We start from the raw sequence: 25,084 nt of genomic DNA on the forward strand, positions 1-25,084 counted from the left end.
AGGTGATTCTGGGAGCGGCTGTTGCAGCTGCAAAGAGACAGGTTGAACTTCAGGAGGCTCAGGCTGATCAGGCCTGATTTGCACTATAACCCTGCACTGAGAGACAGGCCGTGCAGGGCTGGGAAAGTGTTGGGAGTTGAAAAAGCTGAAATCGTGGCTTGTGCCTGGAGATGGCCAACTGCTGCAGATGTTGGTGCATCCCTGCTGCAAAATCTTGAAACTCCTATGACAAGGGGTCATAGCCTAATGCCAGTGTAGGAGGGTGCCCTGCCATGTGACTGTGAGCCCATCGGTATGTTCAACTAATTCAGTACAATGTCTCTCACTGCTTGGTGTGTTCACACCTGGACCCCTCTAACTTGCCTGAGTGTTACAGCCAAACTGCTTGCCAGTGTTAGCCAACAGTGGAAGAATCAGCTGAAACTTTTGTTTACCCGAAATGTTAGTTTAAACCATTTCAGTATCTGTAGTTTATGACTCCTCCTGACACCAGTAGTGAAACGTGAGAATTCATAATACAATTAAAACTTTGTTCTCTATAGAGGAGAAGACTACCATATGAGCTGTGTTTATTCGGAGATTGATAGACATCCTGTTGTATCAAATGAGAGTCTTGCATCATGGCAAAATCTGCGTTTTTTCCTTCATGGCAAATTGAAACAACTAAGAAGGTTGGTAGGAGAGTTTAGTCCATATATGCTACAGGTCACAATGGAAACATTAGTCATGGGTGTCAAAGGTGTCAAAGAGAAATAAATGGCTGGAGTGAATGAAGTACAGTATAAAGCATGTGGCAGCAGCTATGTGAGTAGAGAAACCAAATAACAGCAACAAAAGTGAAATTTTTGTCCTTGACTTTTAAGAGAATAAAACCAGCCCTCCCCTCAATTCACTCCACTCTCACCATTCCAGACAACAAGAACAGGAAGGAGCTCCAAACACACCCAAAGAAAGATCACTGACACCCATGTGGGTACCCCCCCTGTCCCAATTCCCTCTTGTTGAATCTGTGACAGTATCACAACACAAAGTCACAGATTCCAAAAATACAGTATACATATTACGCAAATAAGTTGCCATTTGTAGTTCACAACCATTAGAAAAAAAGACAACACACTATTTTAAAACGTAAAAACGAGGATTTTCAATTTCAGAAGGAATTCAAGGGGGTTAGGTACTGTATCTCTTTCTGTGACATAATGAACATACAGTAGGATATACTTTCAACATGAGAAACATTGACACCATCCTATGCGTCTAAAGCTGTCTCAGGAAATGCAGCACAAAGATGGTACCTAGGCCTGACCTTTTCCAAATTTGCATCGATACAGCGAAGGAATGTTGGAGAGAATAGTTTTGAGGGAAAAACACAATTTTAATTCCATCAGCTCTGTTAAATTGAGCTCTTCAGACATGACGGTCGTTTCTGTTTCCTGTGTCAAACTAATTCTGAACACCAGCAGAGAGGACTTGGAGCACTAGGGGCTTCAAGAAGACTTTCTCCAACGTGTGAAAATCTGGACAACAAATTGGCTGTTATACCTGTAGCCTTCTCCTGTAAGCTCCCAGAAACGAGGCAAGGCTGGACGTGGTCTGTTCTGGGACAGGTCGATAATGGAGATGGTGGACCAGCAGGTGTTGTCCTGTGGTCCAGAATTTCCAAACCCCAGCATCCTGACTACTCATTAAAGAGCCAGTGGCACTGTTTATAAACAGTAACCTAGTGTCTTTCCAAACTTCTACTCTAAACTTACTAATATGGCTTACTTAAATGTTCCCTTTAATTCAATCACTGACACAATTTCTCTGCTGGTATATAATTGCTGTGCATGACCTAGGTGGGTGCTGCACTCTGGTAGCAGATGTAGTGGGTTCTGTCTTGTATATAAAGTACTTTAAGGCCCTTTGAGATGAAAGGTACTAATTAAATGCAAGAAGGTGTAATTAGTGGCTACTAGAGAGCAAATAAGCAAAATTTGCCCATTTATAACCTCTTGCATTCTCAAGTTCTTATGATTCACCTTGGATAGGGATACCTGCTTTGCATGTTATGAATAACAAAAGCAATATAAAATGTGTATGTACAAGTGATGGGTACAGGATTATGGATTTGAAATATTTCGTAAAGTTATTTGTAAATGCAGGTTTAAGTGTACATAGAAGCCTTAGTATAAAAAGTATTTAATAGCTTCTTCTATTAATGTTGAATTCGTTCATCATGGCAGATAAGCTGAGCTGGCTGCAAGATGGAAATCAATTTAACATCACTGGGGGAATTGAATGCGTTGTTCCCTGGTAATGGATTCCTGTTATATTGCCATGTTGTGGTCAAAGGCTGAGATGTCAGTAGCCTGTGAGAGATCCAGTTTGTCCCATAATGACCTCAACAACTTATTTGCAAAGTATTGCACAATACTGTTGATAAATTTATTTCTTTTTTGAAAACCCCCTCGCTATTCAAATAATCATCGATTACATTGGTATCTTGTGTTCACTGCTATAACACAGCTTTTTGAAAATCTCCCCACATACACACGCAGTTCCTATCTTTGGTTTTAATGATTAGGATTCCTTACATTGTTCTCAAACACTGTCTTCATGTCTTCTTCACTAAAGAAGGTTTAAAATGAAATGTTTCCTTTTGTCTGCATTACATAGCAGCGCTTTACATAACTCACAGGCTAAGAGAGTAAAGCCCTGCTATGCAGTTATCTTATTAAGTCTGCTTTCATGGAGAAATGGTCTTCTGTGAAGACAGAAAGTGTTGTGTTACTAATCAAGGTTATAAATCTTTTTGCACTGCTTCTTCTCTATATGATATCAGGACGACAAGGTGATTGGGTTTGTTGAATCAGGGGAGATTGTAATAAGTTTGTGATGTAAATCCTGAGATGAAAAGATCCCAGTATTTACATCTATGCTGATTGTAGTGAGACTTATGCATGTGTTTACATTGCTGTGTGTGATATTTTTCTCTTATATATTCACTGTAGGTTGACTGATGTTATGGCTCTCCAAATTTGTTTTGCTTTGCTCCAAAGCTCAGAATATCTCAGTAGAATAACTTAATTGGTGTTAAAGGGTTTCCTCATAGCTCATAAATGTTATATCTTTAATTCAGATGTGAAAGTCTTTCATTTCATTCTTATTAAAACATCCTGCATGCCTATTTTGTGCAATTGTTTTTGTATTCAAGAGATTTGGAGAATAATGCAAACAGGGAAGATTGAACTGTGAAAAATGAGAAAATTAACATTTATGAGTTTGTATAAACAACTATAAACTTTTTATTTTCATCACCTTCAGTCATCCACTTTTCTATAGAGAAGAAAAGCTTCTACATACCAGTGTTGTTTCTATTAATATGTGTAGAAAATCATAAATGTAGTCAATGTTCATAATTAGAAGTTTTGTACATTTCTTTATTCTTAGAGCTGGAATGCCAAAAATTAAAGAGGAACGCACACTTGAAGTTGAGTGTGAACACTCAACTGTGCTTAAAGCCGTTGTCTGCATGTACTGATGAAGGCTGTTGGATACTGAAATACTGACTGCATTGAATACATTTTTGGATTAGGGAGAGTGTGCATCCAGTTCATTTGATAGTTTTTTCAGAGAGCCATGTCCAGAGTTATTTTTGTATGGAAAAATAATTAAAAATAAACATTTTAGACTGATATTGGCTTGGCATTTCCTCCAGGAGCCTTGACTGTTTGAATCAGTTGCGGTGGTCCTTTCAGAATGATTTCCAAGTTCTCTCCCCACGGTTGGGAACTTCAATTAAACCAGATAAAAAAGAACATCTAAATCCCTTTATATTCCTCACACCTCAGTGACAAACCTGCCCCATCATTTTTTTCTCATAGTAGTGCGCTGAGCCATTTTCCATGTCGATTTATATAACATAATACGGACCAAATATGTTCCTGTCAGCTGTGGGCATCTCTACAAAATGCCAGAAGACAGATTCACTGTTGTGTTGGGGACTCTATATCCCATCCCCATCAGGAACAGTTTCTGAACATCAGCTAACACAACTAATTTAAGAGCAGCAACCAAACAAACATCATTTCTGTTTTGTTTTCTCATTTTCTAGTCTCATTGTTGTGACATAGGCCTACAGTATATTGGGCTTAGTTCTCCCTGCTTGTTTACTTATTGAGTTTGGACATTCATCTTGAATCTGAAGTAGATGGATATGTCTATACATCTAATTGAGAAAATAAATGTCTGCTCCTGTTGCTCAAATTCTGCTTCTTTTATCACTGGCAAAATTCCCCTTCCCCATAATAAGGGATATATTATAATTGGATCTAATTTCAACTTACTTGAAATAAGGACAAAGGAGGAGAAAAATACAACAAAAACACTGGTGTTAGCAGCTACTGTAGATTTAAAATAATGTGTTTAGTGTAAAAACATACTGTGACATTCTTCTAAAATTGTTCCTTTCTACTCTGTGCTAATTTTTACTGTTGTTCGTTTCTTGTCCAGCATTTTAAGTATTTCATGCAAATACTATTCTTTAATGAGGAAATGACTGAATGGAAAACATTGGCTGGGTTTACATGCAATGAAGACACTCCTGCTTCTCTCGTCATTACTGTGGGGATTTAACATACAGTATCATGCATGCTTCTCGCTCAAACGTGCAGAGCAGAGTTTAAATTCCTGTCTCACACCTAACAGAGGTTCAGACTAAAATTACAGGTGTTGTGCTTGGCAACAGCTTCATAAGTACATTTATCTTCCAGCTATATTCACTTGTACAGCTTGGTTCTTCCTTGTGTAGGTGAAGTATAAAATACAGGGGTAAAGGTGCCTGTTTACAGGAGAGCATGTATTTTACGTAACAATGGCTGGTGAACATGTGGGTCTTGAACCCTTTTCTTATAGCTCCCTAAACTCAGCTGCCACCAGGAATTTGAACTGCAGAGGAGCAGGTGTGTGCACATGATGAGCATTTCTACCCAATGCTTGAAAGCAACTCCAGGTTGCCTCAATAATGCTGATCAGTTTAAACCATGAATGAAAAATCGGCAAAGCTTATTCCACCAGACTGTGGAAGTTCTCAAATTATTCTTTACTGGTGTTGCCTGAAGGTCTGTATTAAGGGTAGACTCATGGAAGTCAAACAAAACACATCACAACAGACATGTTTATGTCATTAGTTTTATTGTGAAATGTTTGTTCATAGACAAGTTTGAGACAAGATTATTGGCATCAGCTGTTGATTGAAACGATTTTTTAATCATTTTGGTGACACCAATACACTTTTTGGTGTTGTGTGGACTGTTTCTCCAGTACATCTCTACATGCTTGTAGCAGAAATACTCATATATTGTAGACACAATCTTTTTGTGCGAGGCAACCACATGTAAGCATTAACAGAAGAAAGGAATGACAAATGTGTCAGTGTAAAACAGGTGCAGCTTCTATGTTTGCATGTAAACCTATCCATTGTTGCCAATTTGAAGTCTGATTTCCTTAGAGTGAGACTGTGGAGATCATGAGTCTAGAGCAACCTGTCAAGTATTCCTCTTCTGGTGTGTGTGGTACAAACTGTGTGTATACCATATTACCTGTAAGTGTATGTATATATAAGGCAATGGATTTTGTCCTGTGTTTGTGTGCAGCAGTCTTCTGCTGACCTTCCGTGAAAGGGGAATAAAATATAGCCTGTCACTGTTTAACAGCATTTAAAAGCTGGCTCTCTGAAGGACCCCCTGCTTGACGATCAGGGCGACTTTAACAGGATGTGTGTCGCGATGAAGAAGATCGGTCTGGATGACACGGAGAAACTGGACCTCTTCAGAGTGGTAGCTGGGGTTCTGCACCTGGGCAATATCGATTTTGAGGAGGCAGGAAGCACCTCAGGTGGGAGGGCGCCGTGTTTTCCGACCTTCAAGTTTCCCATAATGCAAGAAAGTCCGTTACGGCCTATGCGTTCACGAAGTTGTCACAGTCCAGTCAGTCTGTTCTTGGAAGATCTCCCTGTGACAGCAGCACAATTTCCTGAAAGATCCTGCTGAACCTGTCCAAACTAAGAGAAACTCCCTCAAAGTCTGTGGCCTTTTCTTCTCTTCAGTTCACTTTCTAAAAAAATACACACTTGACCTATTGCTTTCATCCTTCTCAGGTTTTGAAAGCATATTGCAATCTCCTCACAACTTTTCTTTCTTTATACTAAAGGGCAGCATGAATCCAAGAAGTATGCTTTGCCAGTATATTGCATGAGGGTTGGTTTATTGAACACAGGTTGTGTAGATGATTCCCTGCAGAAAAGATACGCTGACAAGATTGTTGCATTGTCTTTTTGTCAAATCCTGTGTTATACAGTATGCAGTTAACTCTGAAGAACTATTCCTTGTTGTACTTCATAAGTTCCTGTTCATAGCCAGCATTTTTCACTTTAATTGTTCCTGCGAATTAGTAATTTATTTTTTTTATAATTCTTAAGTGTTTTATGACACAAGGGCTACTCCTGCATACCTTTTGAAAATTAGAGCTATTAAATAAACCGACTGGTTTGTTTAGTTTAATAAGTAGCTTTATTTTAATTGGTAAACGCCTATTTACTTTGAGCTCTCTAGCTCTTCAAGCAGTTCTTTTCTTTTCTTTTTTGTTGTACATTCATGGGCAGACGGTTATCCCGCTCGCTGTCTTTTCAAAGTGAGACGCTTGCCTTCACGCTGTTCTCGCCTCTCCGGGGCTGTAGAGGGCCTGGTTGTCCACACGTTTGCGGTTTCGTCGAAGTGTGCAGCCGTGGTGTGGGACTGGAATCCACGGTGGGCTCTGCTGTCTGGGGCGGGGAGCTGATGCGTCAGGGCTGAGGTATCCCCATTGCCTTTCTGCACAGGGGGGTGCACACTGAAGAACCAGTCCAGTCAGACCCTGGAGTATTGTGCAGAGCTCCTGGGGCTGGATGAAGAAGATCTGCGCGTCAGTCTCACTACCAGAGTCATGCTGACAACTGCAGGGGGCGCCAAAGGAACAGTAATCAAGTAAGAAATTGCACCGTTTTGAGTTATTTACAAAGGCAGGCTGAAGCACATCTTTATGACCTGGTGTGTTCTGTGAAAAAGGGCCAGCCTCATTCTGGAGCTCTTAATGCTCCCTAGACTAGTCAAAAGGATGAAGACAGGGCCGCTGTGAAGGCCAGGTACTCTGGAACAGGCCAGTTCCCATTTGTGTTGAGTAAATCGGTCCTCTTCCAGTGTGAGAATTGCCTTGCCCACTTTAGTTGTCCATTTCTTCTCACTGGCTGAGCCTTTTCAAGAGTGGCCTACCAAAGTGATTGCATGGAATACTGAGGTAGTCATAGAAACCAAAGAAGTGTACAATGAAATTTCAGAGATTTAAAAATCTCTCTAATGAGTGATGGACAAAAAAAGATATGCTGCAGCCTTGTTGTTATTCACTGAATCAAACAAATAACCTTGCCTTTACCCCTGCATGGATTTTTGATATACAGCATATTAAAGTAAGATTAACCGGCATTTTGTCTCATTGCTTTTGTAATAAGTAGCTAAATCTATTTTGTGACGCAATAATAAACCCTTTCCCTCGTAAGTGAACAAGAACTCTGGCTTAATTTATCTCCAGTGTCATTTGAAGCATTTGTTACACGTTACATTTGGACAGCTACTTGGTAATTAAAGGTTTGTATTCACGCTTCGTCGACATCAGTTGTCTTTTGTCACTTCTTCAGTCAAGTTGTGTTTTGTTAAATATGTCTTAATTCTAAAACGTCCTATTCCAACACTGGAAAAGTGAAGCATGTTCAAGATTCAATTTAGGACTAGTTAAATCTGGATTTAAAATGGTGGTGCTTTGTGAGATTACCTCGTGAGTTGGTCTGAGCGGAGGTTTGGTGTGGTGAGAAAGAAGCTCTGTTTGTAAAACTGGTCTGGAAACCAGATTCATCACAACTCCCTTCAGCCAAATCCATTGAATAGGCAGCGTCTGTGTTTGAACATATTTGTGTACGATTAATACTGACAATTGAAAGTGGTTAAGTGACTTAAAAGGGCAGGAGGGGATTTAAATTCATCTGTTACATCTAAGTAGTCTATTTTTACAGATTGCATAAGACAGAAAGCCTCCGTTAAATTTAGTACATTTCAGGATCACTTTAGACATTTGCACAGGACGTTAATCATTTTTCCTTTGACCGTGCACTGGAGGACAGTAAAAAATAAAAGCGAGACGAGTTACTGATATTGCAATTTTGCTGCTTGGAGAAAGACGAATCAAATTTTTATTCTGAGCTTGTTTCTAATATTCATGTCTGTGATCTGAATAGTGGTACATTTTGGAGAGTTGACAAGTTAAAAGTGAGGTTGACTGCTTATATGCAATTTGTCAAAATTGAAAAGACAAACTTATTAATGTTGGCTGATGTCAAAGACAGAAGAAATGGCCCACATTCTTATTGTGATCAAAATCTGATTAAATGTTTATCAGTTAAAGACAGGTATGTGGGAGTTAAATTTGATAGAAATGAAAGCGCCCCATGTTCAGAATGAAAATGATGGACATAATTTGTATGTATAAAATGTATGCCACAGGCCCAGAGAGTGCTTTGAAGAAAAATAAAAAAGGGTTGAATACAAAGCATCAGATACATCACTGTCAAGACAGTGACAGAATGTGTTTCCAGAGAGATCATGACATGCTGCACAGAACTGTATTTAAATGCTATACATTGTATCGTAAAAAGCAGCATTGGTACCCTTAACAAGGATCAAAGAAAGGTAGTTTTTCCTAGACTTAGAAGATTAAATTGAAAATGTTCAATCTTTATAGCCTTAGTAGATGCCAGTCAAGGGGAGAAGTTGATTTGAGGTCTGCACAATTTTGAAAGGAATAAAGAAAGTTAATTCAAGCAGATTAGTTAAACCTTAGTTAATCTGGCAGAATAAATCTGAAATGTCAATGAAGAACCAATAAACGCACACTTCTGTTTTTTTGCACAGAGCTGTTAATACGTGGGTGTTTTACAAGTCTTGTTTTATGTTCCAATAAACTCTGTTCTTCGTGCATGAAATGTATTTGAATGAGTTTGTTTGCTGGACTGACTACAGAGTGAACTCTGATGGGGCAGAGGCCTAGTTGTCCTTGGGGGTGTTTTGTGTGTGCAGTATTATTAAGTTCTAAGAGCTCGCTGAAATGTAACACTACAATTGGCAGATCTGGAAATATTCTGACTTTATTTATAATATATCCTTTTGTGGGTATGCATATATCTTTATAAGATCAGTGTAGACAAGTCTATGAAGGTTGCCCAGAAAGAAATGCTCCACTTTTTTCTCTCAGGCTGAATTGAATAGCTTTGATGAATTAATTAAAAAAATTTGTGTGTTACTTTCGGACCAACCTGTGGATGTACACAAATCCTGTTCCAGATGTTAATTTGAAGTACATCTTTGAAGTAGTGTGAATTTATATGTCCTTTCTGTGTTTCTGTGTTAAGTAATTCCCCAGCAAAAATAACGGGTGAGAATATATCTTGAAGATTATTTCAAAGAACATTTGTGCAAAAGCAAAAATGTAAAATATTTTTACGTTTATCCACCAAAATTCAGCATTTCTTTACTCATGGCCACAGAATGTAAGATACATGATTACATGATTTTTCTTTTATCTATTAATAAGAATAGTTTTGGTATTAAATTGTATTCAATATGCCACAGCATTCAGTGACCTTCTGTTGTAAAAACAGATTGATTGTAGAAACAATAACTTTACCTTTTACTCAAGGTGATAATCGTAGATAAGAGAAAAGTCAGAACTTCCCAAAAATAGTTAACAGCTGTGTAGTTATAGCCAGTTAAGGAAGAAATTCTAAATTGAATTGGCTTTTATGAATGGAAGCTCTGACCCATGTGTGAGTAGGCTGTCCTTCAGAGAGCAGGTTTTAAATCATCACTGCTTGTGACATCTTTATGACTTTCATTATAGTTATTATATGGTTAGGGCATAATGTGAAACTATGCCACTTGATAAATGAAAAAGGCTCTCAACCTCATTTGGATAAAAAGATTTTTTTTTTCCCATGCATTTTACATTTTAAATTTCTATTAAATCATTCACTGTACACAGTAGATAATTAAAGTGTTTCACATGTAAAAATGAAATAAAAGAAAGTGTTTATTTAAAGTTGGTAACAAAAAATCTCTCTTAAGTACAGTACATCTGTTCACACAGAAGAGAAAGTGATTTTTAAATACAGAAGCCAAGGTTGAAATACTGTTGATATGTATTTACTTCCTGCTATGTGATCCGAGGAAAAGATTCATGCAGTAGCTTTACATCGATAAGCAATGAAATGTGCTATTGGAAAGTCCCAGTGAACAACTTTAATCCTGTCTGTAAAGAAATGAACCATGTGTAGAGTTAAGATTTGCTTAATTTGATAAATAAAAGTGATTAAAAGTAGCATGTGTGACAAACAGTACAGTACTGTATGTTTGATGTTTTAGTCCATTACACACCAAACACTTGTACATGTTTTTGTAGTTGGAGTGTGGTCCGCACCAATAATTTTTGTAATGGAACATGTACTGTTGTTGTGTTTACAGACTTTGTCAAGGCTAGCACCATTAGTCTTCAGGAGTAAAAGCGGTGATGTTTTTTTTTTAGTTTAGTTTACCAACAGGGACAGAGCACTGCTTTTAAGATGCACCAGAGGTTTCTAAAATAGCTAATTAAAGCTAGTTTGCACTTGTAGTCCCTGGGAAGGATGCAAAAAAGTGTGCCAAGATCCACGATGCATGCTAATCTGGGTCTACTGTAGTTCGGGGTGCCTGGTGATCAAGTACATTCAGCTACAGTACATGGAAATGAAGGAAGTCAGTTTCCTGCCCCAACCAGTGGTATTTGCAAATGTAGTCAACAAACAAAAGATACATTGCACAGTAAAACATTCCAGAATTTATTGGTGAAAACATGGTTTCAACCATATCTTGAAGCTGACAGAAAAGGTTTTTCTTGGCATTGTACCACACATATGAACAGTCTTTTCTAATTATTTTGGTCTGTTGTTATCATTCTGTGTTAATTGTTTTGCATTATCCTTCTAGAGTCCCGCTGAAGGTCGAACAAGCTAATAACGCCCGGGATGCTTTGGCTAAAGCAGTGTACAGCCGTCTGTTCGATCATGTCGTAAAGAGAGTAAACCAGTGCTTCCCCTTTGAGAGCTCGTCCTTTTTCATCGGTGTTCTAGACATCGCTGGATTTGGTGAGAAACTACCTACATCGCTGTTCTTTTGCTTCATTCGCAGATTTATGTGCATCAGATATGTACTGCCTGTTGTAAATTTTGTTAGCTGGCGCTGTATGAATGTGCTCTAATCCTGTGTTTTTGTTTCTCAGAATATTTTGAGCACAACAGCTTTGAGCAGTTCTGCATCAACTACTGTAATGAAAAGCTGCAGCAGTTCTTCAATGAGAGAATCCTGAAAGAGGTATGAAGTTGTGTGTGTTGCCGAGTTGTGTCGGCTTCAGTGTTTGGATTTGTAGTATTTGCAGGGCCATTTTCGTTGATGACATTCATGAATACAAGATATAATCGGGAACAACATCAGTGTGGGTGCTATCCGGCTTAATACTTAATACTATTCAGTATGCATGCAAAACGTACCCCTGTCTTTATATACAGTATACAGTACCATTACTGTAGTAATGTTGTTGTTCTAGCAAGTTCATGCTAGACGTAACACAGACAACACACCAGTGACACACCCTGGGCGAATCTCCTTGTTTACATTGCCCCAACATTGCCATGTTTTTTTCTTTCAGAGGAAATGATGCACCAGTCGCTGTAAAACATGGGTTTCCTTGGAGATCACTAATTAAAGTAATGACTAGGCGCAGTTTTTGCTTACAGTAGATCGTGCAAAATTGCCTTGCAGTGATAACGATTAATGTGAGTTAAGACCCATGGTCCTGCCTGATGGATGGATTTGCTTTAGGTTGATCTGCAATGCTAGCTGAAAATACATTTCTTTCTGTTCCAGGAGCAAGAGTTGTATCAGAAGGAGGGTCTGGGAGTGAATGAAGTTCATTATGTTGACAACCAGGACTGTATTGGTGCGTTTCTGCTTGCTTTATAGCGGCACAAACACTCTTGGCCTTATGAAACCGTTTTTTAGAGTGCAGAATTAATTTTCCAGATAGCCACAGATAATCCCACATTCCAGATTTGCAATGTCAAACCAAATATAATTTATGCAAATGTTAAAATGTTTTATCTTAAGTTTTGATAAAGATGTGGAAGATGATTCTAAAAAGTCCAACAAAAGATATATCTACAGTATATACAGTGCATCCACCCATAATACAGAGACTAGCCTTAAAACGTGGGTTTGAAAGTCTCAACTTGATTAGATCTGTAGTGTCTTGCCTTGCAGGGGGGAGGTTTATCATGGTAATAATGTTTTTGCTTTTCATGCCTGAGACAAGGAGTGCTTTGTTGAGAAAGCAGGAATAACTTGTGTCATTGACAGAACAAGAAAACATAGTGGGTCATGATGTGGCCTGTAGTTTTCAAAAAGTTTGTCACAGCACCTTACAGATAGATGACACACCACGAGTGGGAGACTAGAGGATCCATTTAAGGATGTTCACAACGGTTTTGTAAGAGTAACAGGGTATTTTATTGTGAAATGACCTTTATCTAATAAGTATCTTCTAGAAATAAAGATAATTAATGTTAGTAATTCGTTGTAAGTGCAGCAATGACAGACTACAGTAAATTGCAGTTTAGCAGTTGCAGACAAAGTGTTTTCAAACAGAAGTACAAGGTGTATAGCAGCAAATAAACAGTTTAAATACAGGTATGTGGAAAATGGAGATCAATCATCTTAGAACTATTCTCCTGTCTTTCAGACTTTGTATTGCTATATTTTGTATAATTATGGTGTTCTAAAAGCACAATGTTTTTTTTTTAAGCAGGCACATTTTAAATGAACATATTGCATGTTTTGAACAAATGTGTTTTGAATTCTGTTGAGCAAACTCACAATTTGTGAGCTAAAAAACTGCTACTTTGTGTTCTGTACCAAAATGAGTTGAATATGTTCAGCCTGCGTTTGCTGAAGAGCAGCACAGGTTAGCCAGTTTTATAGAGAAGCACAATAATAGCCTGCATTAGCTTGCAAAATGGAAGATTATAGAAAAAGGTATTCAGTGTGTCAAGATGTGTGGTATGAAGAGTTTTGCATTTTACTGTGATGTCTCTCACAGCGTAATTTTAATGGATGATAATACTTTGATATTAAAATGATTGCAGGTTTTCTGTGGTACATTAAAATGTATCACAATGAACAAACCAGAGTTCCTCTGAGGTAAAGCGGCAACAAACAAGAAAAAAGAGCCCACCCGCATGATATTTCACCATCCAAAATGTTTTTATTGTTCTCAAGTACATTTTACGGTGCAGAGACCCAGATCTCTTCACAGGTCATTTTCAGATTCAATACGAAAGATGGGAAAAATATTGTAGTCCGTAAACTATTAAAAAAAAAGCTTCAAAATTTGTCAGGCTTCCTTTTTTCATGTACTGTACAGTAAGTGGCCAGGATTAATTTGCATGTTTGTACTCCACTCATCTCCCTATAATATTTTTGCTTTAAGCCTCCCTATTGAATGTGCCGTTGTTGGTTTGTTGTTAGACCTGGTTGAAGCGAAGCTTGTGGGTATCCTGGACATTCTGGATGAAGAAAACCGTTTGCCTCAGCCCAGCGACCAGCACTTCGCCGAAACAGTGCACAATAAGCACAAGGACCACTTCAGACTCACAGTGAGATATCTTTCAGTGATTCACAGTATGGCAGTTTGCACAGTCCTGCTCATCTAGAAGTGATAGTAACTGCCATCAGATAAATGAATATTTAGTCGTGTTCTTTACCTATGTCCTATAGTGCCTAACTATAGGAAAATGTATGCTGTACTGAAGCTCACACAGTAGAAATTTCGAGGCGAGTCCAGATCTAGAGGAAGCATTCTCCTGTTTTAGATAGACCTGGTAACTTACCTGTCGGTGGCATTGAGTTATTAAATATACAGTAACTGAATATAATGCCACATGTCACAAAAGCTGGTTGGTCTTGTTTCTCATAAATTAACCTCTTCATCATTTAGTGAGGCGACGAAATATGACTGACTATTGTTCTAACATACAGTAGTAAAAATAATCTTGGCAAAGACAGGAACATAACATCACCGAAAGTATGTATTATAAGAACTCCAAATTCCACCCAAAAAGTCAATAATTTAAAGTTTACATTTAAGAGTGAACTAATAATTTTTAATGTTCCTCAGATCCCCAGGAAATCCAAGCTGGCCATTCATAGGAATGTGAGAGATGATGAAGGCTTCATCATCAGGCACTTTGCGGGAGCTGTGTGCTATGAAACAGTATGGTGAACTTCTGCTTGTTTTATGAATCGTTGCCTTATGAATCGCTTTAAAATACATTTGGTAATGTAGATGTTACCTATACATCTTGAAGATAATTTGACCTTTTTTTCCCCGAGAGCCCAGGATTGTAATTGTTTTCATTTTCAAAATGTTTTTATACAAGCAGGGTGGTTGGTTATAAAGGCTGTTTTACGGTTTCGTGACACTTTGTTACTTTGTTTCCAGACCCAGTTTGTGGAGAAGAATAACGATGCCCTGCACATGTCTCTGGAGTACCTGGTGTGCGAGTCTAAGGATAAATTTGTCCGGGAGCTTTTTGAGAATTCCAATAACACAAAGGACTCAAAACAGAAGGCCGGAAAGCTCAGCTTCATTAGTGTGGGCAACAAATTTAAGGTGAGCTATATGAAGGAACTGTACTGATTAAAAATACTGTAGATGCATTTGTGGTTATGTCTTTGAAAGTGGTCATTTTAAAAGGTATCTTAATCTGAGAATTTTAATCTTTTTGGATGAAATTCGGATTTAAAAGTGTTCGCTTTCCATTTTCATTATTTCATTAGGCCTGGTTATAAACATAAAGCTTTATATGTTTAATCCAAATGAATACCTGCTGTTTTCTAGCGGTAAAGCAAGATGTTAAATGTAAAAAAAAGAACATTTTCTCCGTGAAATGTTGCTTATTGCTCCTAGAACAGATTGTCAAAATGCTTGGCTTCAGTCTGATAGCATTGGTACAAATGGGTTCTATTATCTCGGAAACGCAAGGGTCTAAAGCTAAGAGAACATCAGAAGATGTTGCTTTCAAAAACATTTCAGAAAGAGAGGCTTTCTTCCATCTGAGGCGACGTGTTCTCTTTGTGCTCCTGTTACCTGCGACCGTGTGTTCTAATGCTTCTCCCTCCCACTGTTCTCCTCTCTTTGTTCCGCATCCTAAACATGTAGAGCTCCTCCCGTTCCTGATCCTTTTCCTCAGAAAACTCTTATTTTTTTGCTGGATAAAAAAAAAAGCTATAGGGATTTTATCAGTCACGATGAAAAGTAGAATCATCCAGAGAGGCAAGGTAACTAGTCTCTGTTGTCACTCACTGCATCTACGGAAGTATTAAGGAAATGCTTTTTGATTGAGTCAGTTAACCCCTTTCAGCACCGTTTCTCCTCCGTAAGGAGCCCTGTCTGGAAGTTGTTGCCTTGTGTTTCCGTCCCTATTCCTTGGCACAGTGCAGTTTATTGTGAGAAGGCAGACAGCTGTTTGTTTTGGAGGAATAGGGAGACATTCTGACGGATAGAAAATGTTCGTTTTGAGTCTGTCTCTGCGAGGTTGTAATGGCTAGGACTTGATTCACAGACTTTATTCACATTCATTTAAGGTATATAAAGAACAACATTACATTATGTGTATGGATTCATAAAATTCGGATGTGTTTGCATCGCCCTTCATTTTTGTCTTTTAATATCTGGTGGGTGTGATTTGGTGTTATAGGTGTTCTTAAGCAGTATTTCTGGGAAGTGAGAGAATTTCCAAAGTTAAGAACTGCTTTTGGGTAAAGCAGAAGATGGAAAATAATCAGTAAAAACCATTGAGAGTTTCAATAGGAATATAATTAATTGATTGCAAAGACTGTTTCCAAGAAGGTTTTCAGCTTACTCCTTTCCGTACTCACAGATCCTATCGAATTGCCTGTAGTTTGTAGGTCAGTAAATAAGATTCTGTACTGTGACAAGGAGTTTTTGTGGGCATGTTATTCAGTTGCTACAGACAGCCGATACTTGAAAAAGACAGGTTATTGATTTCTAGACCAATAAAATGTAGATTCAGAGAGAATAGTACAACAAATTAGATTCAGTTCATTACATAGCCGTGTTTAACTTTAAAAAATAAGCATCGGAATATCATGTGGCTGCCAACTGTGCATTGTCAGATGCCTGTTTTTTTCAGGTATCTGCATTAAGTATTCACCCTTCACAGATCTTTGGAAAACATATTTAGTTTAATTGGATTACTGCCCATTGAGTATGCTCAGCCTCCCCATTGTATAATACTATTTTAAAACAAGCTCCCAATCAAATTCCAAGCTATATCTAAAGCTTTGTAAAAGTACCATGTTGTTAAAGGTATTGTAGAGCCTTTGGGAGAACTATTTTGAAAACAGTCTGAAAAGGGTTACCTGCTTCTTAGTCACTGCATGGCAAGCACATTTGTTTCCTGAAAGTTTTTGAAGCTCACCAGTCTGCATGGTGCCGATTATGTGAAATGTCTTTGCTTTTTTAAATGTGAAACCATAGGAATGCTGGTTCTGTGTTTTAATCAGCACTTTACTTTGTTTTTAAAAGGATCTGAATTGGAGGCCGACACTTGTGAAGTATTTGCAATTAACCTGCATGTGCTTTGATTTAGAACTCATGTTATTAGTTTCTGAGCAAGGCAATTTTTTGTTTTACAGACGCAGTTAAATATTTTACTTGAAAAGCTTCGCAGTACGGTATGTATTCAAACTTAAGAACTTGTTTTATTTGAAATTAGTTTTATTTTTTTTACAGCATATATAATGTCCAAAGCGAAATAGTCAGGGTTTTTATTTTTAAATTCTGCCAAGATACATCAGGGTGATGTTTGTAGAGCCTCCCTGCTGCAAATTAAACTAATAACCTTCACCTCGTGGAAACTAATAGACTTTCAATCACCCAGTTCCACTTGAAGTTAAAGTTACTTTCCCATTCTTCATCGATAGGGGTCTAGTTTCATTCGCTGTGTGAAGCCAAATCTCAAGATGGTCAGCCACCAGTTTGAAGGGGCACAGATCCTCTCCCAGCTACAGTGTTCAGGTGTGTATAGATGCTCTGTTGCTTTGGAAACAAGAACATTTCCTTTCAGATCCAGTGCAGCTCACCACAATAGATCAATTTAACACTATGATCTCTGTTGCAGTCCATGTATATAAACTCTTGAGTGGCTGGTGGACATCAATCTAGCTCAGTGGTCTCCACAGATGTCGATCGACCAGCCGGCTGGAGTTCTGTGACAGTCGGTCTCAGTCTCACTCCCTCATCTTGTTTTGTTTTCTAGCTGAAGGCATATAGATCCATGGTTGTACTAGAACCTTTTAAAACACTCACTGTGGGGATACTTGGATGTATCTGCTAATCCACTTCACGTAACCAAGTTACAAATTCGCAATGGCTCCCATATTCACATTTAAACCGGGACCCATGACTATATGGAATTGCAGAAAACAAATATCAGTCTAAGGTTTGTTCTCACTAGAACATGATATTGATCTAAAAAATCCATATCAATGTGGTTTTTTCATATCCTGGGCTGGTGCACACTGGACTCACAGATGCAGCAAATGTTAGCCATATCATTAGTGTCAAAGCAATTGCATATCGTTTATACTTGAGTTCATGCAGTAAGATACTGGTAAATGTGTGGAATGTACTGGTAAACTTGCATCTATATGACCATTCTGTGTGAACAAGCTTTTTGTCTTGATAATCTAAAGTAGCAAATCTCTCTAACCCTGAGATATGTTCTTGATCAAGGCTATGATAGCTAATTCAGGCCAACTGTGACTTCAGCGAGCACAAAACCCATGTTTCCATTTCCTTCCTGTATACCATATATCATCCACAAAAGAGATTTGTGTGTCCACATTGGCAGTTTCATATCCACCCTGTCCATATTGTCCATATTTCATTTTCTTATAGCGGAGACCACATTTTTGTGGGGTCATTTGCCTCAAGAAACCATACTAAAGCTCGTATTTTTTAGGAGAGTAGAGGTTCTTAAAAAGTCCTGGCTGCAGGTTTATGTCTTGACCCACAAACTACTAATCCATTTTTCATCTCTGTAGATTAGTGCTAGAGCATCATCACCTATACTTTAAACTTACCAACAGTATCCATTAGTAATGCAGTTTTGTTTAAGAAGACCCAGACACTTCTAGTCCTGCCTGTTCTCATTTTCTCATTTGACTTTTTTCAGTGACCTGTTCTGAGTTTTAGGTGTTTTTGTTTTATCTACAGATGTGCCGACCACTTTGTTGTTTGATGGCATCATCAAGTGTAAAAACCAAGCATATCAAACATCAACAAATAATTGTGACATAAAATAGGAGTTCAACTGAGTTGATCTCTATGCTTATAGAGTTTCTTATCTACCCTCCTTCTTTGGTTTACCAGTGCTAGTATTAATATGACATTGCTTGCAGGTGTGCAATTGCCACTTGGAATTTTCATGATAAAATAAGTCTTTAGTATGTTTACACTCACAGATTTCTTTGCTGTTTTGGAATAAGTTCTCACCTATACTTGAATATACCATAATACATTGTTTCAGGTGTCTGTGCTACTGCAACTGCTCCTAACATTTCTTGAAAGTTTTCTATAATGAATTTGCATGGCAATGCACTGTCTTCCTTTGCTTCTAGTTTTCATTGAGATTTTGTCAGTGCTTAGTTTAATGTTTTCTCTTTGTCATCATTTTTCTTTCCAGTACTGTCAGTGAATGTGCTTTACCTACCCTGCATCGTATTGCAAAAAACATTCAATACTATGACTGTGACACAACCTCACGATTTGTACAGTTGTTCAGCTCCCAAAGGGGAGAGTTTTGGCGCAGAAAGTGTTGCTCTTCAATGAGGAAAGCAGGATAACAATCCCATTAAATCTTCCCTGGCTGCTCCACAGGAATGGTGTCCGTTCTGGATCTCATGCAGGGTGGGTTCCCCTCCCGAGCGCCCTTCCACGAACTGTACAACATGTACAAGAAGTACATGCCAGCCAAGCTCACTCGTCTCGACCCCAGGCTGTTCTGCAAGGTAAACCCTCGTCTCTCCTTCACCCTCATTGAAACGCCTCGGGACAATGTTGGAAGTTAACCTGTGTTTAAGTGGAAAAATCAGTTCTTTTCCATCCCTACAATACCTCTTTTCTTTCTGCATGCTTGTCTTAAACATCAAAATGCCTTGTATATACAAATAATCGGTTCTACTTTTTTTGTTTCCGGCAGGCCCTGTTTAAAGCACTTGGACTAAATGAAAACGACTACAAGTTTGGTTTAACAAGGGTGTTTTTCAGGCCTGGAAAGGTAGTAAACCTTTTTTTTCCCACCACCGCTCTCATGCTTTTGCGTGCTTAACTTGGCGTTTTCTCTTTTTTTTTTTTACGACAGGCGAAGGGTTATAAAAGAGGGAATGCTGTTTGGCCCATCTGGGTAGTCCGATTGCTGCTAAATAAAAAGTGTTTTTCGGTGTCCCAGCCATGATGGAATCCGTTATGAATCCCCAGATCGAATATCCAATGGATATGTTTGTCTTTTTAGTTTGCAGAGTTCGATCAGATCATGAAGTCGGATCCCGATCACCTGGCAGAACTGGTTAAGCGTGTCAATAAATGGCTGATTTGCAGTCGCTGGAAGAAGGTGCAATGGTGTGCACTGTCTGTTATCAAATGTATGTAATTCTTTCCTTTCTCTTTCTGCACTATAGGACTTCGCTGCTTCTCTTAAGATTGCCACATCTCTCTTTCTTCCTGATGAGTGTTTTTTTAAGTTGGGAAAAGCCCTAACTACTCAAGTACACTGGAGAATGAACAATTGAAATAGGATTATCAACTTTCTTTTTACTGAAGTGATATTGTTGCAGTGCACACAGTAATAATAAAATTGTATCTATTAAAGTTTTAGGACACGCAACCTTTTTAAATTGCCTGGAATGTGAGAAATGCCTTTTATTTGTTTTTTCCCCGCTTACTAAGCAAAAGTACTGCACAGACTATTATACCAAGCAAATGACAGCCCAATGTGTTTTACTGTTGAACTATTGCATTGACCTTATTAGTGCAAATATAGCACAGAAGGGCACACATTGTATTATTTAGCTTCAGAGGAACTATTTCTCCATTTATTTGGTATAACAAAACTAATTTCAGTTTATGGCTTATGTGAGTATAGAATGAGTGCAGCTAATAGAATTTTTTTAAGCTTAATATCTGTTTTCTATTAACGTCTCTCTCCATACAAGTATTTCACATATATACTGTATAAATTGCATTGGTTGAAAATGCTCTGTCTGATGATCTGTGGACAGATGTTGCCTCTTCTTTCCTGCAGTGAAGAACAAGATGAAATACCGGGCGACTGCTTGCATTAAGATGCAGAAGACTGTCCGCATGTGGCTGTGCCGAAAAAAGCACAAGCCTCGGTAGGTGTCGCCTTTTGAAAAAACGTTTCACGTGCCACTCTTCCTGACTAGTTATCAGCTAGTGTGTTAATTAAAATAATTCTGTAATGACTTTTCTTTATCTCCCCCCCCCCACCACCACCACCTGCTTGTCGTCCAGCTCTCGTCATAAAATTCACTTTGCGTTTTGTCTTATGCGGCAGCATCGATGGCCTGGTGAAGGTGCAGACTCTGAAGACGAGAATGGGCAAGTTCAATGAAGTCGTCGATGCGCTGAAGGAAGGAAAACAAGAGATGAGCAAACAGGTTCAAGACCTAGAAACATCCATCAACAGCCTCATGGCTAAAATTAAGGTACGTGACCAGCAAGTACATTAGGGGGTTTGCTAAGGTTAGTGTTCCAAGTTTCTGCAGTGCCAGTCGAAACAAAACATTGTAATTCATCAATACCCTAAAGTCTTTTCTCATTTCAAGTCGACTGTGTTATTTCTCAGGCATTGGCCAAAGTGCCTCTCTTCTTTTGAAAAAGGTTATATTAGATATTATTGAAATATAATCATTTATTGGAAATGTTGTCCTACCATGTGTCACACTGAGCGCCGGCAAGAAAGTTGCAAGCATGATTCCAGCTTCACCTGTGTTCATACAAGGGGTGCCAATAATTACATCATTAGCTCCATAGATATCTGTTAAACTGCTGACAAGTGTTGGGCCCATTGTGTACAATGAGTTAATTCACTTGATACTGTTCCTGCTCATTTGGGTGTATTTTACTGAACAGCACTTTAATCAAAACTAAATGAAATAGAAAATGCCAATAATTTGCATGAAGGGTTTTAATCCTTGAAGTAATAAATGAAAAGTATACTTTTTACATTATGTTACTAACCTGCAATACCCTATATTTTTTGAGGGGTAATTACTCACTTCAAATGTTTTGTAAATAATGCTTATTATGTGCCATTGGCTACAATCCAATTGACTTCAAAGGATAAAAAATGTTTTTTGACAGGTTGGTCAGGGAGAGTGGATTTTAAAACTTTTTTAATCAATGGTGGTGCTGGTTTACTTAAACATACTGTACATGTGATCTTAGTAAATAGAAATCTCCTTTCCTCAATAGAATAGAATTTCACATTTTCCTCAAATGCTATATATAATCATACTTAGATGATTGATTTATTTGGATCCTGCCTTAAGGAAACTTTAACTTCCATTCCAAGTACACCATTAAATGCCTCCCATAGAAACATAATGCCTTGAAACCATCACAGAAAGTTGAGAACGCTGTTCCAGAGAGGCTGTTTGTTTTTATATCTCATTTGCCAATTTAGAAAAAGTTCAGTTTGGAGTTTTCCTCCAGTAAAGAAATGTTATTAACTGGTAACGAAATTGTGAAGAAGAGGGTTGTTTGGGGAAATGAGTTGCTTCCTGCTGTTGGGTTTATAATAGAAAATATTGGGTAGATAGTGTTAAGTTTGTTGAAAACAATTTCTTGATTTTGCATTAAATGAAGAGATTCTGGTCTGTGTATTCTAGCAACACTTACAAATGAGAAGTAGGTGGCTGCTGTAGGTGAAAATGAGGTCTTGTGATTTCAGACCAAGCAATGATTCTGTACTTTCTTTATCCTGTACATATTCAAGTCCATTTTGGGGGAGACGGGGGAGATGGGGGGGGGGTGATGATTGTGCTGTATATTCTGTACTTCTTAACCCCATTCTTGCACCAAAACTGTATGTAGGCCTGGATCCATTCCACGTCATCTCCAGCCTCAGGTAAGGATGTGTGCGTGAAGATGTCGGCGGGTCTCTGTGTGACGGTCGGTCGCCGCTGCCCTCTCTTAGGGGACGGTGCTGAGCCGCGGGGAGATCGACCGGGAGTACGGGGGCCTGGTGGGGCGCTCGGAGCAGCTGCTGGCCGACATGCAGAAGAGGAAGCAGCAGGAGGAGGAGCGGGAGCGCCTGCGCCGCATCGAGGAGGAGATGGAGAGGGAGAGGAGGAGGCGCGAGGAGGACGAGCGGCGCCGCCGGCAGGAGGAGGATGAGCGGCGCCTGTGAGTGCCGGGCCCGGCGCCCGTTCGGCAGGGAGCGGTTCTCGAGGCCACCAGAAAGCACTGACTCTCGTGGCCACCTGGCTTTCGCTTACTGTAGTTTGATAATTGTTAATACGAGCTGAAGGATGGCCGTTCACACACCACGTTTGTGTGGGCTGTGGAGCAGGAAGGGTTCTGAAGGTTTGGAAGTTCATCCACTGCACCTTTCCCAGGGAGCACCACAACCTTTATGACAATCCTTTCACATGGATTTCAACTGCCTTGTCCCCCTGGCCAGACTGGCCTCCTGAAACAAGCAGGTTTGCTCCTTAGTGTGCCTATAAATCCATCAGCACCAACCTCGGCTAAACTGCTCGTTGTGTCATCATTATATGGAAGCTCCTGTTACCATAATAACTTAACAGTAGTTCTCTCTTTTTCCCACCCATATCCCTGCAATCAGTAATGGAATCTGTCAGGTATAGTTCAGCCCACGCTTCATATTTGATGTTGTTCTGCTCTAGTGTGGCAGACCACAATTACTGGCTTTGAAAGAAGCAGTGGCCTTGTTTCACAGACAGCACTGAAGCCAAGAGGAGTCATCATCACACCTTTGCTGGTGTTTTGCCTGACTACAGGCCCCAAACTCGTGAGCTCAGCCGTGCCATGTGAACATGTCTGTGTCCCTCATAGGAAATCAGAGATGGAATTAAAGAGGAAGCAAGAGGAAGAGGAGCGGAAGAAAAGAGAGGAGGAGGAGAAGCGGCTACAGGTCAGTGTTGTTTACAGGTCACCATTCGGCTGATCTCATTTAGATTATACATGGTGCCTGGCTAAGCCCTTCTTAGCTGACCTTAACCTAGACTGCCCCTTCAGTTCGTAATGCTGGCTTCCCAGACATTAAGGTACAGTATTTCACCATAGACTGCCCCTTTTGTCTGTCACAAAAAATGTGTGGAGATAAGTAGAAACATTATTTATTTTTAAAAAAAGCCTGATGAAGTTAAGAAAACTTTAGTCTTTTACACTCTCCAATATACAGAATACCTACATTCTATATAATTAGCTGACTCCAAGAATAGCCATCACTCAGTCTCCTGGTCTTGCATCTCCTCTCGGGGCATCACAGAAAACAAAATCAAAAAGAGGTTAAATATAAATGTGGTTTTAAGATACCACGAGATACCAGATACCATATCATGGAATGCTCAAGATATTTTTCACAACTTGTGGGGAGGTCTATCCATTCAGTTACAGAACAACATCCAAACAAGCAGCATTACAGGGTAGTATTGTAGTAGTACTTGATGTTGACGTGAAAGAGACATTTATAGCCAAATCCTTTCTCTAGAAAAGTAGTGAGTAAATTGCTCAATAAGTGACATTATTTGATGCAGTATTGTTTACGTGGAGTTGTGTTAATTGCTCGCTTTTCTACACACATTGGTTTCTAAACCCTGGCTTCCTTGGTGAGTGCAATCAATATGGTTGTTCCAACACTGCTAAAGTACAGACTTCTTCCATGTTTTGTCGGGAGCTTTTCCAGCAGGCAATCACTCTCAGACATGCAAAGTCAGGACAGGCTTGTTAGCGCTGGGATAATGCTGTTAAGATGTCTAATCCGTTCTTACCGCAATTGGCCTGATTCAATTACTTAAGTAACTGGGACCCAAACAATTCTTAACAAAAGCATCTTGAAAGAACGATGTGAGGGATAGATGAGGATTTACAGGATAAGGTTCTGCTTTTACTCTGGAAAGATAGCGGTTATGAGAAGAACTATAAAAGATTTAATTTAAAGAGCGGGGGAGCCTTGTTCTTGTGTGAAATGTCATGTTAAGAGTAATAAATCTTTGTTAAGGTGAATAATAGCCTTTATGAAGGGAATCGCTTTACTTGGCTTGGTAGTTAGGTACTTTATATTGTTTGCCTTCATCGATGCACATTGTTTTGCTAGATTGTATCCACTACCACATGAACATAAGGAATGATACAGATTAAAGTCTTTTTTCTCTTTTATTTATTAGTAGCTTATTCATGAATGCTTTTAGAGTTACTGCATGGCAAAGCTATTAGAAAGCTATTAGCTATGAGAAAGGTTGATGCATTTATACTGATACACTTTAACACCCTTTCCAGGCACTTGTCAGTATGTGACTTTTAAATGGGTGTTACATAAGCTAGGACTGAAATCACCCGGAAGCTTCAGAAAATTAAGAACAGTTACTGGAAACCCGAAAATATAGAGTTTGCTCCATGCTAATTCTCTTGATACAGTGTAAATAAAAACTGGCTTCATGAAAGAAATGCAAAAGCGCATTCAAAGTGTGTTGCAAAACTAAATAAAATGTGAATAATTGTGACATTATCAATATTCTTGTAATATGTACAGATACTTCTGGTAGGGATTATGTAACCAGTCCTCCATGCTGAACTCCTCCTG

General features: G+C 38.9%; 1 protein-coding gene across 6 annotated transcripts in view; it reads left to right on the forward strand.

Annotated features, from left to right (window-relative positions):
- LOC148675392 (unconventional myosin-VI) overlaps window positions 1-25,084 on the forward strand; it is an 87,830-nt gene that overhangs the window by 46,784 nt on the left and 15,962 nt on the right. For all 6 annotated transcript variants that reach the window (XM_088626687.1, XM_088626689.1, XM_088626690.1 and 3 more), the window contains exons 11-27: window positions 5,697-5,877; window positions 6,860-7,004; window positions 11,085-11,242; window positions 11,377-11,468; window positions 12,021-12,093; window positions 13,677-13,804; window positions 14,326-14,421; window positions 14,650-14,820; window positions 16,869-16,907; window positions 17,157-17,250; window positions 19,114-19,244; window positions 19,436-19,513; window positions 19,748-19,877; window positions 20,537-20,627; window positions 20,810-20,960; window positions 22,454-22,662; window positions 23,335-23,413. In XM_088626687.1, coding sequence (XP_088482813.1) covers window positions 5,697-5,877; window positions 6,860-7,004; window positions 11,085-11,242; window positions 11,377-11,468; window positions 12,021-12,093; window positions 13,677-13,804; window positions 14,326-14,421; window positions 14,650-14,820; window positions 16,869-16,907; window positions 17,157-17,250; window positions 19,114-19,244; window positions 19,436-19,513; window positions 19,748-19,877; window positions 20,537-20,627; window positions 20,810-20,960; window positions 22,454-22,662; window positions 23,335-23,413 — 2,046 coding nt within the window. The remainder of the gene's footprint in view (window positions 1-5,696; window positions 5,878-6,859; window positions 7,005-11,084; window positions 11,243-11,376; window positions 11,469-12,020; window positions 12,094-13,676; window positions 13,805-14,325; window positions 14,422-14,649; window positions 14,821-16,868; window positions 16,908-17,156; window positions 17,251-19,113; window positions 19,245-19,435; window positions 19,514-19,747; window positions 19,878-20,536; window positions 20,628-20,809; window positions 20,961-22,453; window positions 22,663-23,334; window positions 23,414-25,084) is intronic.

This window comes from Lepisosteus platostomus, chromosome 3 (genome assembly GCF_059453375.1).
Source record: "Lepisosteus platostomus isolate fLepPlt1 chromosome 3, fLepPlt1.hap1, whole genome shotgun sequence".
NCBI lineage: Eukaryota > Metazoa > Chordata > Actinopteri > Semionotiformes > Lepisosteidae > Lepisosteus > Lepisosteus platostomus.